General features: G+C 44.2%; 1 protein-coding gene across 1 annotated transcript; it reads left to right on the forward strand.

The window, feature by feature from the left end:
* Positions 1-8559: 8559 nt before the first annotated feature.
* Positions 8560-10562, forward strand: LOC149289425 (tubulin polyglutamylase complex subunit 1-like). The gene is made up of 2 exons (XM_089490514.1): positions 8560-8864; positions 10034-10562. Exons 1-2 carry the CDS (start codon positions 8560-8562, stop codon positions 10560-10562), a joined length of 834 nt encoding a protein of 277 aa, XP_089346640.1.
* Positions 10563-15839: the final 5277 nt, after the last annotated feature.

Below are 15839 nucleotides of genomic sequence, written 5' to 3' on the forward strand. Positions count from 1 at the left end.
AATCATTCAAGCAATTCATCCACACATTAATTCATTCATTCTCATACACATTCACACTACCCCCTCTCCCCATCTAGCCCTCCCCTTCTTATCTGCCCCTTCTCACTATGTTCCCCCTCTCACTATCTATCACTTCCCCCCTTTTCTCACTATCTAAACCCTCTCCACCTTTCTCACTATCTACCACCTCTGCCCCTTCTCACTGCACCCCCCCCATCCGGCGCTCAGCATGAAATGCCGGCACCGCGACAGAGTCACGGAGAGTGAGGGGCGCCGAGTAGTTGCTGCAAAACTTCACGAGCGACCGATCAGCGCCCCTGCCCGGGACTTTGTTTTTTGTTTTACATGGAGGATGTTAAATTGTTTTGTTTTTTTTTTAAATCCGATGTTTTAATTTAAGCCCTGTGCGGCCGCACACCCCTAAGGCCGGCTCTGGTGGGGGCTGCCGGCCCCCTAGAGTGGCGGGCCCTTTTCCTCTGCGTTAATGCAGCCGTAGAGGCCTGACTGGGCCTATTTTAAGGTAGGGGCCTGGAGCTGCAGCTCCATCAGCCCCTACGTCAATCCGGCCCTGGGCCGCCTGGCCCACCGGGCAAATGCCTGACGGCCAGTCTGGGCCTGGGGTGTACTCATTTTTGTTGCCAAGGTTTAGACATTAATGGCTGTGTGTGTTGTTATTTTGAGGGGACAGCAAATTTACACTGTTATACAGGCTGTACTCTCACTACTTTACATTGTAGTCTTCAGTGTTGTCAGATGAATAGATATAATAAAATATTTTTAAAAATGTGAGGGGTGTACTCACATTTGCGAGATACTGTATATATACACACACATACATATATAACACATGCACATATTCCCGTACCTTGCATTTGAAGGGGTGCTCTCCTGAAAGTATTCTCTGATGCTCCCGGAAGCTTGCCAGATGGTTCGAGACTTTATCACACGCCTCACGCTTAAAGAGCATCACAGGGGCCTTAGATGGCGGATGACATGATTTTTTAGCTTTGCATGAAAGGCGAATGCTCCTTCTTGGCCCAAGCTTCTGCTTAGACATCTCACAACTGCTGAGTTCACCTTTTAAATGCAGGCATCCTTCTTCCCTCTCAAATTTTAAAGGCTTCCGTTCCTCTGTAGAATTCCACACATTATTCACATTTTGCACTTCTTTCTCCAATTTTCCTGTTGCACATGTGGTTTCTTCAAATTGTTCTTTTTCAATATATATGTTAGTAACTACTGAGCTATAATCTTGTGCATTGGGCAGCAAATTTGGCTCCTCCTTAATAACCTGCTCTACTGTCGGTAAGAGTGATTCTGGTCCAAGACATTCTCCAGAAGTTATTTTAAGTTGTGTTTCAGCCACAGACCTCACATCAGATATCAGCCATTCCAAGGGTTCCTCTTTAGGGCTCACATCTACTTGCTTGGTTACAACAAATGGGGAAACAAGTTCAGAGCACCCCATTAAAGGCTTGAGATCTTCTGAAGGAGAACATATGTCTGGTCCAAATGACCTGCTGTCTGTTGCCACTGTGCTATCCATAAGCCTGTTTATGGTGATCTGATAGGAAGAAAAATATTTCTTTGAGTAAATAATGTTTGTGGAAGAGTGTAAATTAGAAAAGTTGCCATCTTTAGGAAATTGAACAATTCTCAATAATTTTCAAGTGTGTGCGTGTGTATATTTTATAGAGATTGTGTGTGATAGATATATATATATATATATATATATATATATACACACACACACACACACACACCGTATTGGCTCGAATATAGGCCGCGCTCCCCCCCCACACTTTAAGTCTTTAAAGTGGGGGTGCGGCCTATATTCGGGGTCTAGCGCCCGACGCCCGGTAACTGCATGTCAGCAGGGTAACCCTGCAGGCAGCAGGGTTAGGATATAGATCCCCCGCAGCGGTGCAGGGAACCCGTATCCTACTCTCTGATACACTGAGACAGCCTCCCGTGCCGGCACTCCCCCCGTGGCAAAGCGCATCGCGCAGACGTTCACCGGCTGCAGCGATGCGAGCGTAAACAACCTCCGCTGCCGGCATGTCTGCAATGGAGATTGTTAAAGCACATCGTGCAGACGTGCCGGCAGCGGAGGTCGTTTACTCGCATCGCCGCAGCCGGTGAACGTCCGCACGATGCATTTTACCTCTGCCCCCAGACTTACCGTAGAAGACTCCCGGGGTGTCCTGCGGGGGACATCTACGCAATACGCGTATACAACTTCCGGTGCCGGCACTTCCACTGAGTGCCGGCACCGGGAGTTGTATACGCGTATTGCGTAGATGTCCCCCTCCGGCCCCGCAAGACACCCAGGAGTCTGCTCTGGTAAGTCGGGGGGGGGGGCAGAGTGGCAGCATATCTTGAGGGGGGGAGGACAGAGTGGCAGCATATGGGGGGGGCAGAGTGGCAGCATATCTATTGCAAAACTTTTTCCTTAAAAAAAAAAAAAAAACACCAAACTTTTACTGGGGGCACTTTGCACCCAGCACTTTGCACCCAGCACTCAGCACTTTGCCCCAGCCCTGGCACTTTGCACCCAGCACTTTGCCCCAGCACCCAGTCTCCAACTCTGCCCTGCACCCAGCCCTGCCCCCACACTCACACCCTGCACCCACTCACACCCTGCCCTGCATCCCCACCCCCACTCTGCCCTGCACCCAGTCTCCCACTCTGCCCTGCCCCCACACTCACACCCTGCCCCCCCACTCTGTCCTGCACCCAGTCTCCTGCCCTGCCCCCACCGTTATCGATTCATTGTTTCAGCCCTATATATATATATATATATATATATATATATATATATATATATATATATATATATATATATATTACTTCTGATTTTAATGGAATATAAAGGGCCTCCGTATGCCTCTTAATAAGAGTACAGAGGCCCTTTATGACTACCTGTACTTATTGCCCCATAACGTGCAGAAAAAAAAAAGCAAAAAAACATGAAAACATTGGGTAATTCTAAACTCAGGACAAATAGTAGAATCTATTTAGCAGGTTTTTTCATTCGTTTTTGCAGACGAGTAAAAGTTTTTTGTTTAAAAAGTGAGAAAAAGTAATTTTAACAAAAAATACCCATATATTTTTTATTTTATAGTAAATTAGGCGATATGATCAAATTAATGGTATCTAAAGAAAGCCCTGTTTTTCCTGACAAAAAAAGACAATATATAATGTGTGGGAGCATGAAATGAGAAAGAAGAAAATCACAGCTAAACAGCAACACTGAAAAATGTTAAGAGCCATTGTCCCACAATATACTACGAGTAAAAACCCCTATTGTCCTTAAGGGGTTAAGAGCAGCTGCCGTTACACATATAGCTGCAGGCATGGTAGCTACCGCAGGAAAGATTAACCATAAATATAACCTTTATAGCAAATGCACGATGCTCAGCTATGAGACGTCTCATTGCAACACTGGATTTAATTAATATTTATATCAATATATCGGCACATTCTCACTTACCGAACAGATGCCGGGCTGTGAAACATTACACCACCGCCACGATGAAGTAAGAGAAACCGTATGCGGTGATATACATGCCCTAATTACCCTCGCAATACTAATAACTGCGGTAATTGCAAATAAGTCGCATGAAGTCAATATTAATATTTTACCAGCACCGAATACACAAGCCAGGTCTTTCTTTTTCGTTATTCGGGGAACGTTTAAACAGTAACCGGAATACATCCACCGTCTGTCTCCTCCCCGTTAAATTTATCGGCTAAACAGCGTTACATAGGTTATCACAAACACTTCCGGACCCAGGCGACTTCCGGTTTAGCTGTTGCTTGACTTGCAGTTTTAGAATTTAGTTCTTCCAACCAGGAAGTTCGGTTGTTGACAGCAATAAGATATTATATTATAGTTTATTATACACATTATATATACACATACACATTATATATATATACATATTGCAGAGGAGAGAGATCAACTAGAATCTTTATAAATGTAAATAATAAAGTCATATAATAATAGTAATATTCTGAAAAGAGTCAATGTGACGGCTGACTCTAGGAGATCTACCTGTATACCTACTTTGACCAAGAAAATGTAAAATGTATTCATATACATAAGACATTATTTTGTAATAATCACAGTTTAAAAGGTGGGATTTAACCCCTTCACTACTGAGTTGTGTTTTTTTAATAACCTATGTACCGTGCATTTTTTTCCCATTTTTCCCATATGTTGGTTTAATCAAGATTCCCCTTTTCCATATTTGATGTACCCACACAAATTGTACATGTTTTATTTCAGAACACACAAAAAATAATAATTGTGAGTGCTAATATGTAAAGAAAAAAACCCATACTAACAATATTTTTTGCAATTTTACGCTGATTTTTTTCTAAACAGTAGGTGCCACCAACGAACAATCTTCCATCTTATGTATGCCAGTGATGTCATGACTGCATTGTTTATTTTATTTTTAAGTTTTGTTAATATTTAATTTAACCCCTTCGTGACAAAGGCTGATTTTACTTTTTGTACCCTTCGTGACAATGGCCGTTTTAACATTTCTGCGCTGCCCGTGTTTAGCTGTAATTTTCTTCTTTCCCGTTTACTGAACCCACACACATTATATATTGTTTTTTTCAGGACAAGAAGGGCTTTCTTTAGATGACATTGTTTTGATTGTATCATATTATTTACTATTAAAAAAAGTATAAAATATGGTGAAAAATTTAGAAAAAAATGACTCTAACTTTTAGTTGAAAAATATTTTACTCATCTATAAAAGGTAATGAAAAAACCTGCTAAATAGATTCTACTATTTGTCCTGAGTTTAGAAATACCCAATGTTTTTATGTTTTTTTGCTTTTTTCTACACATTATGGGGCAAAAAGTACAGGTAGCGTTTTGCTATTTCAAAGCCATTTTTTCCAAATCTGGTAATTCTTCCCCTCATGTGCCATTTCGGGTATCTTTGAAGCCGGCCAATGCAATTTACCCCATCAAGTCATATATTTTTGAAAACTAGACAGCCCAGGGTATTCCAAATGCTAGTATTTTAACCCTTTTCAAGCACTAATTCTACCATCAGCCTTTGTCAAACTTTATGGTAGTAATTTTTTTGGCATTTGTTTTTTCACACACATTTTACTTTAGGTATGAATAAACAGGTTCTGGTATATGTCACTATCATAAAACACCCCAATATGTGTTTAGCAACATCTCCTGAGTACAGCGATACCTCACATGAATGATTTTGCCTGGCTGTTTGGGGGCAAAAGGGCCACATTTGGGGCATGCGCATTTTTCAATGTTGAACTTTGGCATTTGGGGATCCACTGCCCGTGCCCTATTTGGTACATCTTTGAGCCGGGCCATTTCAGTGTGCCCAATAAAGCCATATATTTTTGAAAACTAGACACCCCAGGGTATTTCAAATGCTAGTATTTTAACTCTTTCCATGCACCATATCTACCACCAGCCTTTGTCAAACTTTGTGGTAGTCATTTTTTTGCATTTGTTTTTCCACACACATTTTACTTCAGGTATGAATTAAAAGGTTCTGGTATATGTCACTATCACAAAACACCCCAATATGTGTTCAGCAACATCTCCTGAGTACAGCGATACCTCACATGAATGATTTTGCCAGGCTGTTTGGGGGCAAAAGGGCCACATTTGGGACATGCGCATTTTTCAATGTTGAACTTTGGCATTTGGGGATCCACTGCCCATGCCCTATTTGGTACATCTTTGAGCCGGCCCATTTCAGTGTGGCCAATAAAGCCATATATTTTTGAAAACTAGACACCCCAGGGTATTTTAAATGCTGGTATCTTAACTCTTTGCATGCACACATTTTACCACCAGCATTTTTTCAAAGTTTGCAGTAGTATTTTTTTGTGTGTATTTTTCCCCCACACACCTACTTTATGTATGAATTTACAGCTCCTGGTTTATGCCGCTGTCACATGACACCCCAATATGTGTTCAGCAACATCTCCTGAGCGCAGTGATACCCCACATGCATGGGTTTGTCATTTTTTGGGGGAACTAAAAGGCCACAGTTGGTACGTGTGCATTTTTCTAATTGGAAATTAGATGTGTGGCCATCCTTCCCCCCGTGTTATTTGGGACATTGTTGAACCCGGCCAATTCAATTTACCCCATCAAATCATAAATTTTTTAAAAGTAGACACCTCATGGGCATTTAATATGCCAGTATTTTAACTCTTTCCATGCGAGAATTGTTTTAAGCTAATGTGCTAATTTTAGGACTTGCTCACAAAAATATAGTTTTATATATATATTTTATTTTTTTTGCCTTTTTTAAAAAAAAATGTAAAAATTTTTTTCAACTTGAAGGTTCCCCTGATAGTGACATCAGTGGGAAATTATTTTTACATTTTACTGTTTTTTTTACTATTTTTTTCTAATTATTATTAATTTTATTTTATTTTTTAATTTATTTTTACTAATCACACTGTGATTAGAAAGCTGGGCTCCATTGACTTGCATGGTTGAATGCAGTACCTGTATTCAACCTGCAAGTGGAGCCAGAGTTCTCTAGAGGGTCAGGAGACCGTCTAGCGAACTTTTTCACCGGCAGCTGCGGCTGTGACCGCTCTCCGGAGCGGTCACAGTCCATCCAAAGGTAAGTGTTTTGTGTTGCTGGATGCCTCCTGATTGAGGCATTCCAGCGACACCATTTAAGTTTAGGAGGTGATCGTTGATCGCCTGCTAAACGCTTTTAAAACGGGCGTCCCGGGGAGGGGCCAGACATGGCCGATCGTGGCGTTGCTGAATGCCTCGAGGTCGAGGCGTTACAGCAACACCGTTTGGGTGCAGAAAGCGAACGTAGATCGCTTTCTGCACCCGTTTAAAGGCGTGCCGGTTCTGGCACGTCATTTGTCATAATCGACTTGTTTTTCCATGCCGTGTCAGAACCGGCAATTGTCATTAAGGCGTTAAATAAAATAACACTTAGGGTTTTTTTGTCCTCACTCTCTTCCTCTGTTCTCCCCTGCACTGATCACACTGTGATCAGCAAGCAAGGATCACAATGCATGCAATCAGCCAACAGGGGGCGCAGTCGGAGATCCCAGACAGAAGAACAACGGATGAATTGTGGCCAAAAAGGATGTTAAATCATGCAGCTGAGGTAACAATAGTGCGCAACACCTACTGCATACAAACACAAAACCAGATAGCCCTATACAAGATCATACAGAAAACGCTGTGAAAACACCCAATAGTGCTATAAAAAATCTGAATTTACAAAAATAAGACTGATTCCAGATTATAGGTATAATCCAATAGTATACTATACCTTTCCAGGAAACGAAAGAGCGAAACGTTTTGCAATGTAGAAAAAATAAACACTAAACTGTATGAAAAATGTAAAAAAATACAAAAATGGATAAACTCACATGGAAGGCTCCAGTAATGGGGAGCTACATGCGTGCACTTCCAAGTCGTTAAATAAATACCTAATGGTAAATCAGTGAGCCATCAATACTTTAATGATGCAAATGCAAAAGATTTATACAAGAAGCCAACGATAGTCTGCAGATTGTAGGAAAGCGGAATGAAAGATCAAGTTGTGGTGTATATGTTTGAGAACCAGCTGTATGGGGCCAGCCATATCCAACTGCTGGCCACACGCAGAAGCGGCAGATCGGGATAGTGTGTGTTTGTCAGATAGCATGCCACATCATTTGCCCATTGTGTTTACAAGGTTGTGCATGTATGGTGTTAGCATGATTTAGCGGATAGTGTCAGGGGTGTGCGACCTTTGCGACCACGGTATGTCTTCTCCAATTGATCTATACCTGCAATTCTGTGTTCATGTGTTGTTTAGATATCCATACCTAAACTAGAGGGTTTGCATGTGTTATTCAGTTGATCTATACAGTATTCAGGGGTTGCTACATGAGGGAGAGAAAGATAGGTGTGATACACTGAAGGACAAGGACTCTGGGGTGATGAGTGCATGGTATTAGAGTTAGTATGTATTGGCGTATGGTGCATGTTATTTAGGAGGGACAAAGAAATACTCCTAACCACTAACTCTATTCTCACAGGTGAGTATGAGAGCAGGATCTGGGTTGCCCATCATGTTGTGTTTGAAGGATGGTAGTGGGGGAGAATGGGGGCTGCCAGATAGTTTTGTGTGTGGGGAGGAAAATCAAGAAATCAGAAGACAAGAAAAAAGTGATGGTGATGGTGGAGACTGGAGAGGTATTCCAGAGAATGTATAGTATTACAAGTACAATTAAAATGTCAAATAACCATAAATATATTTAAATATGTATTTAAAGTTTTAATTAATCGTAATTATTGACTAGTTATATTGCCTTTTAACGGTACTAATTAAAATAGAGCCTCTTGGTATTCACAGGCTGCCTATTAAGACATCAAATCTGCATCCTTAGCAACAGTGGCAAGTGTATGTTGCCATGGCGACAAATCCCGTAGTCAAGATGGCGATGACACGACACCCGATTGTGGACGATAGGTTCCTGTTGCCATCACGTGAGATGGCACCTGTCCGGTTTCATTAGAACGTAGTGATGGCGACGGAGAAAAGACGTGCGGCTGGAGGCTCCCCTGTTCCTCGACCTACCCCTAGCCCTGCCAGCGAGGCCGACTTTCTAGCTCAGACAGGGGTTCGTGACATGCTGAGGGAGGCTGTGCTGAAGCTCCTGGAAGCCAGGCCAGAGGAGCCCGTTGCTTTCCTAGCGGATTACTTCGAGAAGATGGGGCAGGTGTCGGGAGATGGGCGAGCGGTGCCTGGGGAACAGGGATCACACCTGCCGGGGCAGCAGCGATTCGGGCGTGCCATGTGGTACCTGAGGCTAGCACATCACTCACAAAGGTCCGGGAGACACCAGTGGTGCCTGGCTGCTTGGGGAGGCTGCAGGCTTTATGGTTGGTGTGGAAAACACCAGTGAATTTGATCCACTGTATGTAGGGTTTTGCAGGACACTGTAGGGGATGAGGTTAGAATGGAAGGCTGTTATCCTAGTTAAAGGCATTAGATTATTAAGGCATAGAAGGTTTACTTTTCGGCAAGTCTGCTAAACACCGTGGAGGGCGGTTGCTTTGTGCTTGGTTAATGCTGGCTGTTCTTGAAAGGGTGTGGTAGGTTTGCTTTGTTGTCTTCAATAGAGAACACCGATTTCTTGAAGCGCATGGAGATGTGCTGTGTTTGGCTCTTAGCACTGATATTGCGAGTTTGTATGACTATCCTGATATCAAACGAAAATGTTGGTATTTAACACAATACAGTGTTCCTGTGATCCGCTCCTCAAGTTGAAATACACACATTTATAACGCAGTACACCCGTCCCTCCCTACCTTGGTTCATTATATGGCCCTAATAAAGATCCAGTTAATGAACATCACTCATTGCTCCATATGTGCTATGGCATCGATCCTTATTAAAGGGGCACTCAAGCTATTGTATGCACTTTTAAGCATATGACAGCTGCAAGTCTTTAAAATTATGTTCGTCCCCATTTCAGATGCATGGAGCAATCTTTAAAATCTGCCAAAGGCATGCATTTTTTATTTATCTTTTCCAACCTTAAAACAATGTAAATATATATGCTAAGTACAGGGGCTCCCTGGTACACTGGAGTGTGCCTTTTTATAAGCACATTTCTGTCACCATCACATGTTTTGGGATCATTCCCTTCATTGTAACAACTTTCTGAGATATTTGGTTTATTGGTTCACTAAGTTTAGATCTGTAGTTGAGATAGAATTGTCTAATTCTTTTCCTTCCTAAAGTTTTCTCCCCCCTCCTCATTCACCTTTACAAGGGCTGTCCAAACAAATCAAGAACCAATAACCTAAAAAATGACCTGAGAGAAGGAAATGTTATACGCATTAGGTGGCTTTTTAATGCGTACACATTCTATATTTTGAAGCGGCTGCAGGTTTTTTCGTTAAACATTTATGTTGTCTTGAAGGATTGTTCATTTTTACAAGTAATGTTTTACAAGATATGATAATGGTGACTGTACCCGTGTCTTCTAACAGGACGGCCTTTAACAATAACCTAAGCATTGCGTATGAGTGCCTGAGTGCAGGAGGGAAGAAAAGAATGCCTGGCCTGAACGGGAAGAGTTACGGAGAGTTGCTACGTAGGATATGCCGAGACGGTGACCTTCCTGAGGAAATATCATCCGCACTTCTAAAGAAAATACAGTGCCGAGACCATGAGGCTGTACCATTTGATGTCTTCCGATATGGTGTGCTAACCTGCTTTGTGATGTTGGAGTTTATGTGCAAAGCGGATACTTTATTCACTATTTTAGATGGTCCTAGCCAGGCTGACCAAAGACTTTGCCATGCCGTGCTGACAACTCTAGAAGAAGCACTGGTTGCTAGTGACCTCTGTGTCCCAGCGAGCTACTTAGAAGCTGGCTCTAAACTGGGACCAGACTGTTTGGCTGTAGTCATGGATGGGGCTTTCCGTAATAATGATCCCAGTGTCCACTTGAGTCGTAGGGAATTTCTAAAGGAAGCATCTGTCTTGTTCCTCGATAAGGTGAAACCCGTTCAGTAACTGTCTTTACGAGAAAAGAAAAGGGCTGCATTGAATTTACTGACTTTTTTAGGATGGGCCTGCCATACCACAGATGTGTTTTCTCCAAGCTGGCAGGAACAAGACTGCCTCTTCCCACGTGTTTTCTTTGATGAACAATGTGGTACAAAAAAGCTGTTGCCTTAACATAATTCTGGCATGATACACCATTTTGCATAACAAAAACTCATCTGGCCCCTTTGTCAACATCCCTGTATTTAAGTATAAACTAATATTTATGAACTATAGACAGTGTCAAACGTGTGTACAAATAATAATAAAATGTGTTTTGTAACAGATATGTCCACCTCCATTGTTTTGTTGAATGAAAGTTGAAAATGGCAACATGTGAAACACAGGGTATGTGCCACATGAGTGGTGGGGTAACTATTATAGCCAGCATACAATGTTATGTAAAGAATGGCCAATCACACGGCAAGTCGGTTGAGTGTGATGTTTGAGAAGGGAAAGTCACTCAAAACATCACAAGGCAACCTACAATAGCAGCCTCCAGTTCTGCAAGTAAATAAAGTCCTGTGCACGGGACTATAATTAATGCTGAGGGACAAACACTTGTTTTTCCATGAAACTTTCCCTTAAGGAAAAGAACTGATAACTGAAAATAGTTTCCTCGTTTTGTCACAGATAGCGGGAAAGCTAAGTGCATCACAGAAACAGCATATACGCTGACAACAACACTTAAGATTCTAACACAATAAGATCCTGGCAATGCTTAATTCCCCCAGTTGCACACTAGGCAGATTCAGCTGAACAATATGAAGCCAGGGATGTAAGAGAACCTGCTCTAGTCAGCCTTTTTTTCAGGGACAAAAAAAACACCCATGGCTTTATTTGTCCCTACATGGGCTTAACAATGGAATGATCTCATTTAGTAATTTGCAAATTTGAGAATTATGTCCTGTGTCTCATTAGCAAGGTGCAAACAGTGGGCTCAATAAAGTCACCTGAATAAATCAAGTCTTATAAATGCAGGGCAGCCTTTCTATGTATAAACATAGCAATTAAATTCCCCAGACTAAAAGCAAATGAGCAACTGTCCTCAACCAAAATGCAAATAAGCAGTAAGCAACTGTATCACGTAATTACGCCACAGCATGCGTTGTAAGAATGGCCAAACAACGTAACTGCTGCTTGGAGTAAAGGAAAATTTACAGCCCTGCAAAGAATTTTTCAAATCAAATTGTTGCTGATTAAATTTGATAGGTTGAGTCTCATCAGGCCTCGTTCAGCCATGTCATTTCCAGAGCTAGACTCGGGGAGTGAGTGTGGGCCGTGAGTGAGAAGCAGAAGAGAGCTGTCACTGGCTGCTAGATAAGACTTTCCTAAAAAGTAGGGTTGTGTGTCTGTGTACATGTAAAAGTGTCAGTATGTGTGAATACGTGTAAATGTGCATGTCTGAGTGTATGTATTAATAAATGTGTATATATTATATATGTTAAATAAATATCGAGAAATTCTGGAAATGATGCCGCCACTGAAAAAGGGTAAAACATTCATTTAGGGTATGTCACCGATTATAATCAACACACACAAACATATATATATATTTTCTCTAAATATTGCTATAGTTCTTAGCTATATTCTAATTTTGTTTTTCGATTGAAAAGTTTTTTATTGACATCCAGGCACAGCAGACGACAGAATATGCAAAAATAAAAATCGTACAGGTCAGAGTAAAGCGGCGCCTAGACATCATTTCCTTTTTTTTGTTAACATGATAACAATGTGCAAGTAGCAGAAACATCAGCAGTCATCAACATAGGTATCATTGAACCAGTGCATACAAAAAGTAATATCGACATCACTAATGTCACGGAAAGTCACAGGCCTCAGCAAGATAAGGTGGTAGTGAGGAGACAAATAGGAGAAAAAAGGCCCATAGACAGCGGCCCCCAGGAGCATGCCCGGAAAACAAGAACACGATAATTCGTAGTGGGAACAAACAGGGGAAGGGAAACCTCAACAGGGAACGGGCCAACCCGTAGGCAGAAACCCCAGGCGGACACCTCACAAACCACTGGGCAGCAAAAAAGAAAGGCGGAGCAGCCCTATTGGGCAGAGGTCTCAGCACAGGAACCAGGGGAAAAAAAAAAAAAACCAAAAAAAGGGGGGGACTCTCAAAGGGAGGGAAGAAGAGGGAAACCAGGGCGGAAAAGCGAGGGAGCAAAATAAAAGAAGAGAAGAAAAAAAAAAAAATAAAAAAAAAAAAGGGAAGAAGGGGAAGAAAGAGACCACACCATGCACCCGAATGGTACCTCACAGAGCAGCAATCCGGCCTGTGGAGCCATCAGCGTAGGCGGAAGACATCCAGGGGGTCCACACCTTCAGAAAGCGTTCAGTAGTATCGTGTATGTATGCAGTGAGTTTTTCCATGTGCATAATATGCCAAATCTTAGATAAAATTAGTGATCAGGGAGGGATGCATGTGTTCCAATGTTTAGCGATAGAGAGTCGCGCCGCCGCGCATATCCTGTGAATGAGCCGCTGGGTGCATCTGGGAAATTGGGGGTCAGGGTGATCCTTATTGAGTAAAGCCGTCAAAGGGCACTTATCAACCCGGGTGCCCACAAGTTCACTGAGAAGATCAAAGACCCAGGTCCACATATCCACGGCCAGAGGGCACGTCCACCACATGTGAAAGTACGAGCCCCTCTCTCCACAACCCCTCGTACAGCCATCACCGGAGCCCGGGAACATCTGGGCAACCCGGGAAGGAGGAAGATACCACCTGCCAACCACCTTGAACGCGCCTTCTTTAATGAGAGTATTAGCGGTAAGTGAGAACGTGTTAGTGTATATTTCCGTCCAGTCTGACTGAGTGAAAGATATCCCAAGGTCATTCTCCCACAAACGGCAATGGGAAGGGGCGGCAGAGAAGGTATGCGCTGTAAGGTGGGCATAAAGCTGCGAAATCGCGCCCGGACGTCTCTCCCCAGCCCAGCACAGCCGCTCGAATGGAGTCATAAGAGGGAAGGTGCGGGGAAGCTTGAGCCCCGCCAAAAACGAGCGAAGCTGAAGGAAACGATACGTTTCCGCAGGGGGCATCTGAAAAGAGCCAGTGAGAGTACGCACGGTGTGTAAATAGCCCTGGTGATATAGGTGACCAACCTTCGAAAAACCATGAGACCTCCACCAGTGGAAGGAAGCCAACACCAACCCTGCAGGAAAAGCAGAATTGTGGAACAGAGGGGTAAGGGCAGACGGCGTGCGGTACAAAGCGCGGCTCGTTTTAAGTCGGTCCCATAAAGAGAGGGAAAAGGACAGCGTAGGGCTATCGGTACAGGACGGGCGCGCGCTCCCCCCCAGCCAACAGACCCCCGAGACATCAGGTAAGTGACACAGAGCCCCCTCAAGGGCAACCCATCTAGGGGCTTGAGAACCGAGATGGACCAGCGCCAGTTGCGCCAACTGGGCAGCATGAAAATAGGACAGAAGGTGAGGGACCCCCAGGCCCCCCATAACGCGCGACCGGTAGAGATGAGCACGTCGCCACCTCGGCCTGGCCCCCCTCCAAACAAAGCGAAAGATCTCCGCCTGCAGAAGGTCCAGGTCCCGAAGCACCAGAGGGACAGGGAGCGAACGAAAAAGGTAGAGAATTTTAGGCAAAAGTGTCATCTTAACACTATAAACTCTACCGAGTAGAGAAATATTATAGGGCATCCACCGACGGAGGTCACCCTTCAGCTTCTGCAGCATCGGGAGATAATTAGCAGCATAGAGGTCGGGAAGGCGGGCAGTCAGGTATACCCCCAGATAGCAAAGCCGATGAGGCTGCCACTTAAAATCGAAGTTCAAGGCTATAAGTTCAACGGTGTGGGAAGGTAATGAGATATTCAACGCCTCACATTTAGAGCTGTTGATCTTATAGCCCGAGATGGCCGAAAAGCGGGACAAAAGGGCATACAGGTTCGGCAGGGACACCAGGGGGGATGTGAGGGAAAGGAGCACATCATCTGCGAAGAGACTAACTTTGTAATTAGAGCCTCCCACCTGCACCCCCTTAATGTCGGGATTCAGGCGAATAGAAGCTGCCAGAGGCTCAATACACAGAGCGGATAGGGAACGGGGAAGACACTGCCCCTCTGGTGTCCACCACCGCGCTAGGGAAAGAATAAAGACCACGCAGAGCAGTGAGTATACCCCCAGTGAAACCAAAAGTCCCGAGCGTCGCCCACATGTAGTCCCAGTCGACCCGGTCAAACGCTTTTTCCGCATCCAGAGAAAGTAACAAGGTCGGAGACCGAGCCAACCGGGACGCATGAACGACACCCAGGGCGCGGCGGATGTTATCAGGGGCCTCCCTACCCAAGACAAAGCCCACCTGGTCCGGGTGGATCAGGCTTGGTAAGCATGGGGCAATCCGCATGGCCAGAATCTTAGCGTAGAGTTTAACGTCCACATTAATGAGGGAAATGGGACGGTAATTGGAGCAAAAGGAAGCATCCTTCCCTTCCTTGGGAATCACAACAATTTTGGCGGAAAGCATCTCTGGAGGTATCGGGGATCCCGAGAGGAATTTGTTGAACAGTACAGTCAAATGTGGGGACAGAATGTGTTTGAAGCGTTTATAGTAGGCGGCCGTGAACCCATCCACACCGGGGGCCCTAGCGCCCTTCATGGTACTTAGGGCCAAATCTACCTCCTCCTGAGTGATCGCAGCGGATAAATGAAGCGCATCGGCCGGGGAAAGCGACGGTAACCGAGAGTCACGGAGGAAATCCCGTATAGATTGGGCAGTGTGGGGTGTATGAGAGGTCTTATGGCCATCGTAAAGCGAGGTGTAATAGTTAGTGAATTGCTTACAAATGACATCCGGATGAGAGGATGTCCCCCCCGAGGACGTATGTATTTGCCGAATATGATGGGATCTCGCGGCTAAACGAAGGCGTCTCGCTAGCATGGTGTCGGGCTTATTGCCCTTTTCAAAAAATTTCTGGTTCGTCCAGCTAATGGCCTTCAGAACATCAGCCGAAAGGATCAAATTAAGTTCCCCCTTTTTGACTAACAAAGAACGAAGGGCCTGAGGGTCCCCAGTCGACTTATGCCTACGTTCAAGGTCGCAAATCTCGGTCCTCAAGAGGAGCTCCTGACGGAGCTTCTCCTTTTTCTTTTGGGAGGCCAGGCGAATAAAGGTGCCGCGGATAACTGCCTTGTGCGCCTGCCACAATGTCCCCACAGCCAAATCGGGGGAGGAGTTCAAGCGGAAGTACTCCTCCAGGGCGTCCGCCACAAAAGCAC

Source organism: Sceloporus occidentalis, unplaced genomic scaffold (genome assembly GCF_023333645.1).
Source record: "Sceloporus occidentalis isolate IW3139 unplaced genomic scaffold, rSceOcc1.0.p SCAF_45, whole genome shotgun sequence".
Lineage (NCBI taxonomy): Eukaryota > Metazoa > Chordata > Lepidosauria > Squamata > Phrynosomatidae > Sceloporus > Sceloporus occidentalis.

Coding starts and splice junctions, on each gene's coding strand:
- LOC149289425 (XM_089490514.1), top strand. CDS start 8,560: ATGGCGACGGAGAAAAGACGTGCGGCTGGAGGCTCCCCTGTTCCTCGA. Junction 8,865..10,033: donor CTAGCACATCACTCACAAAG/GTCCGGGAGACA, acceptor GTCTTCTAACAG/GACGGCCTTTAACAATAACC.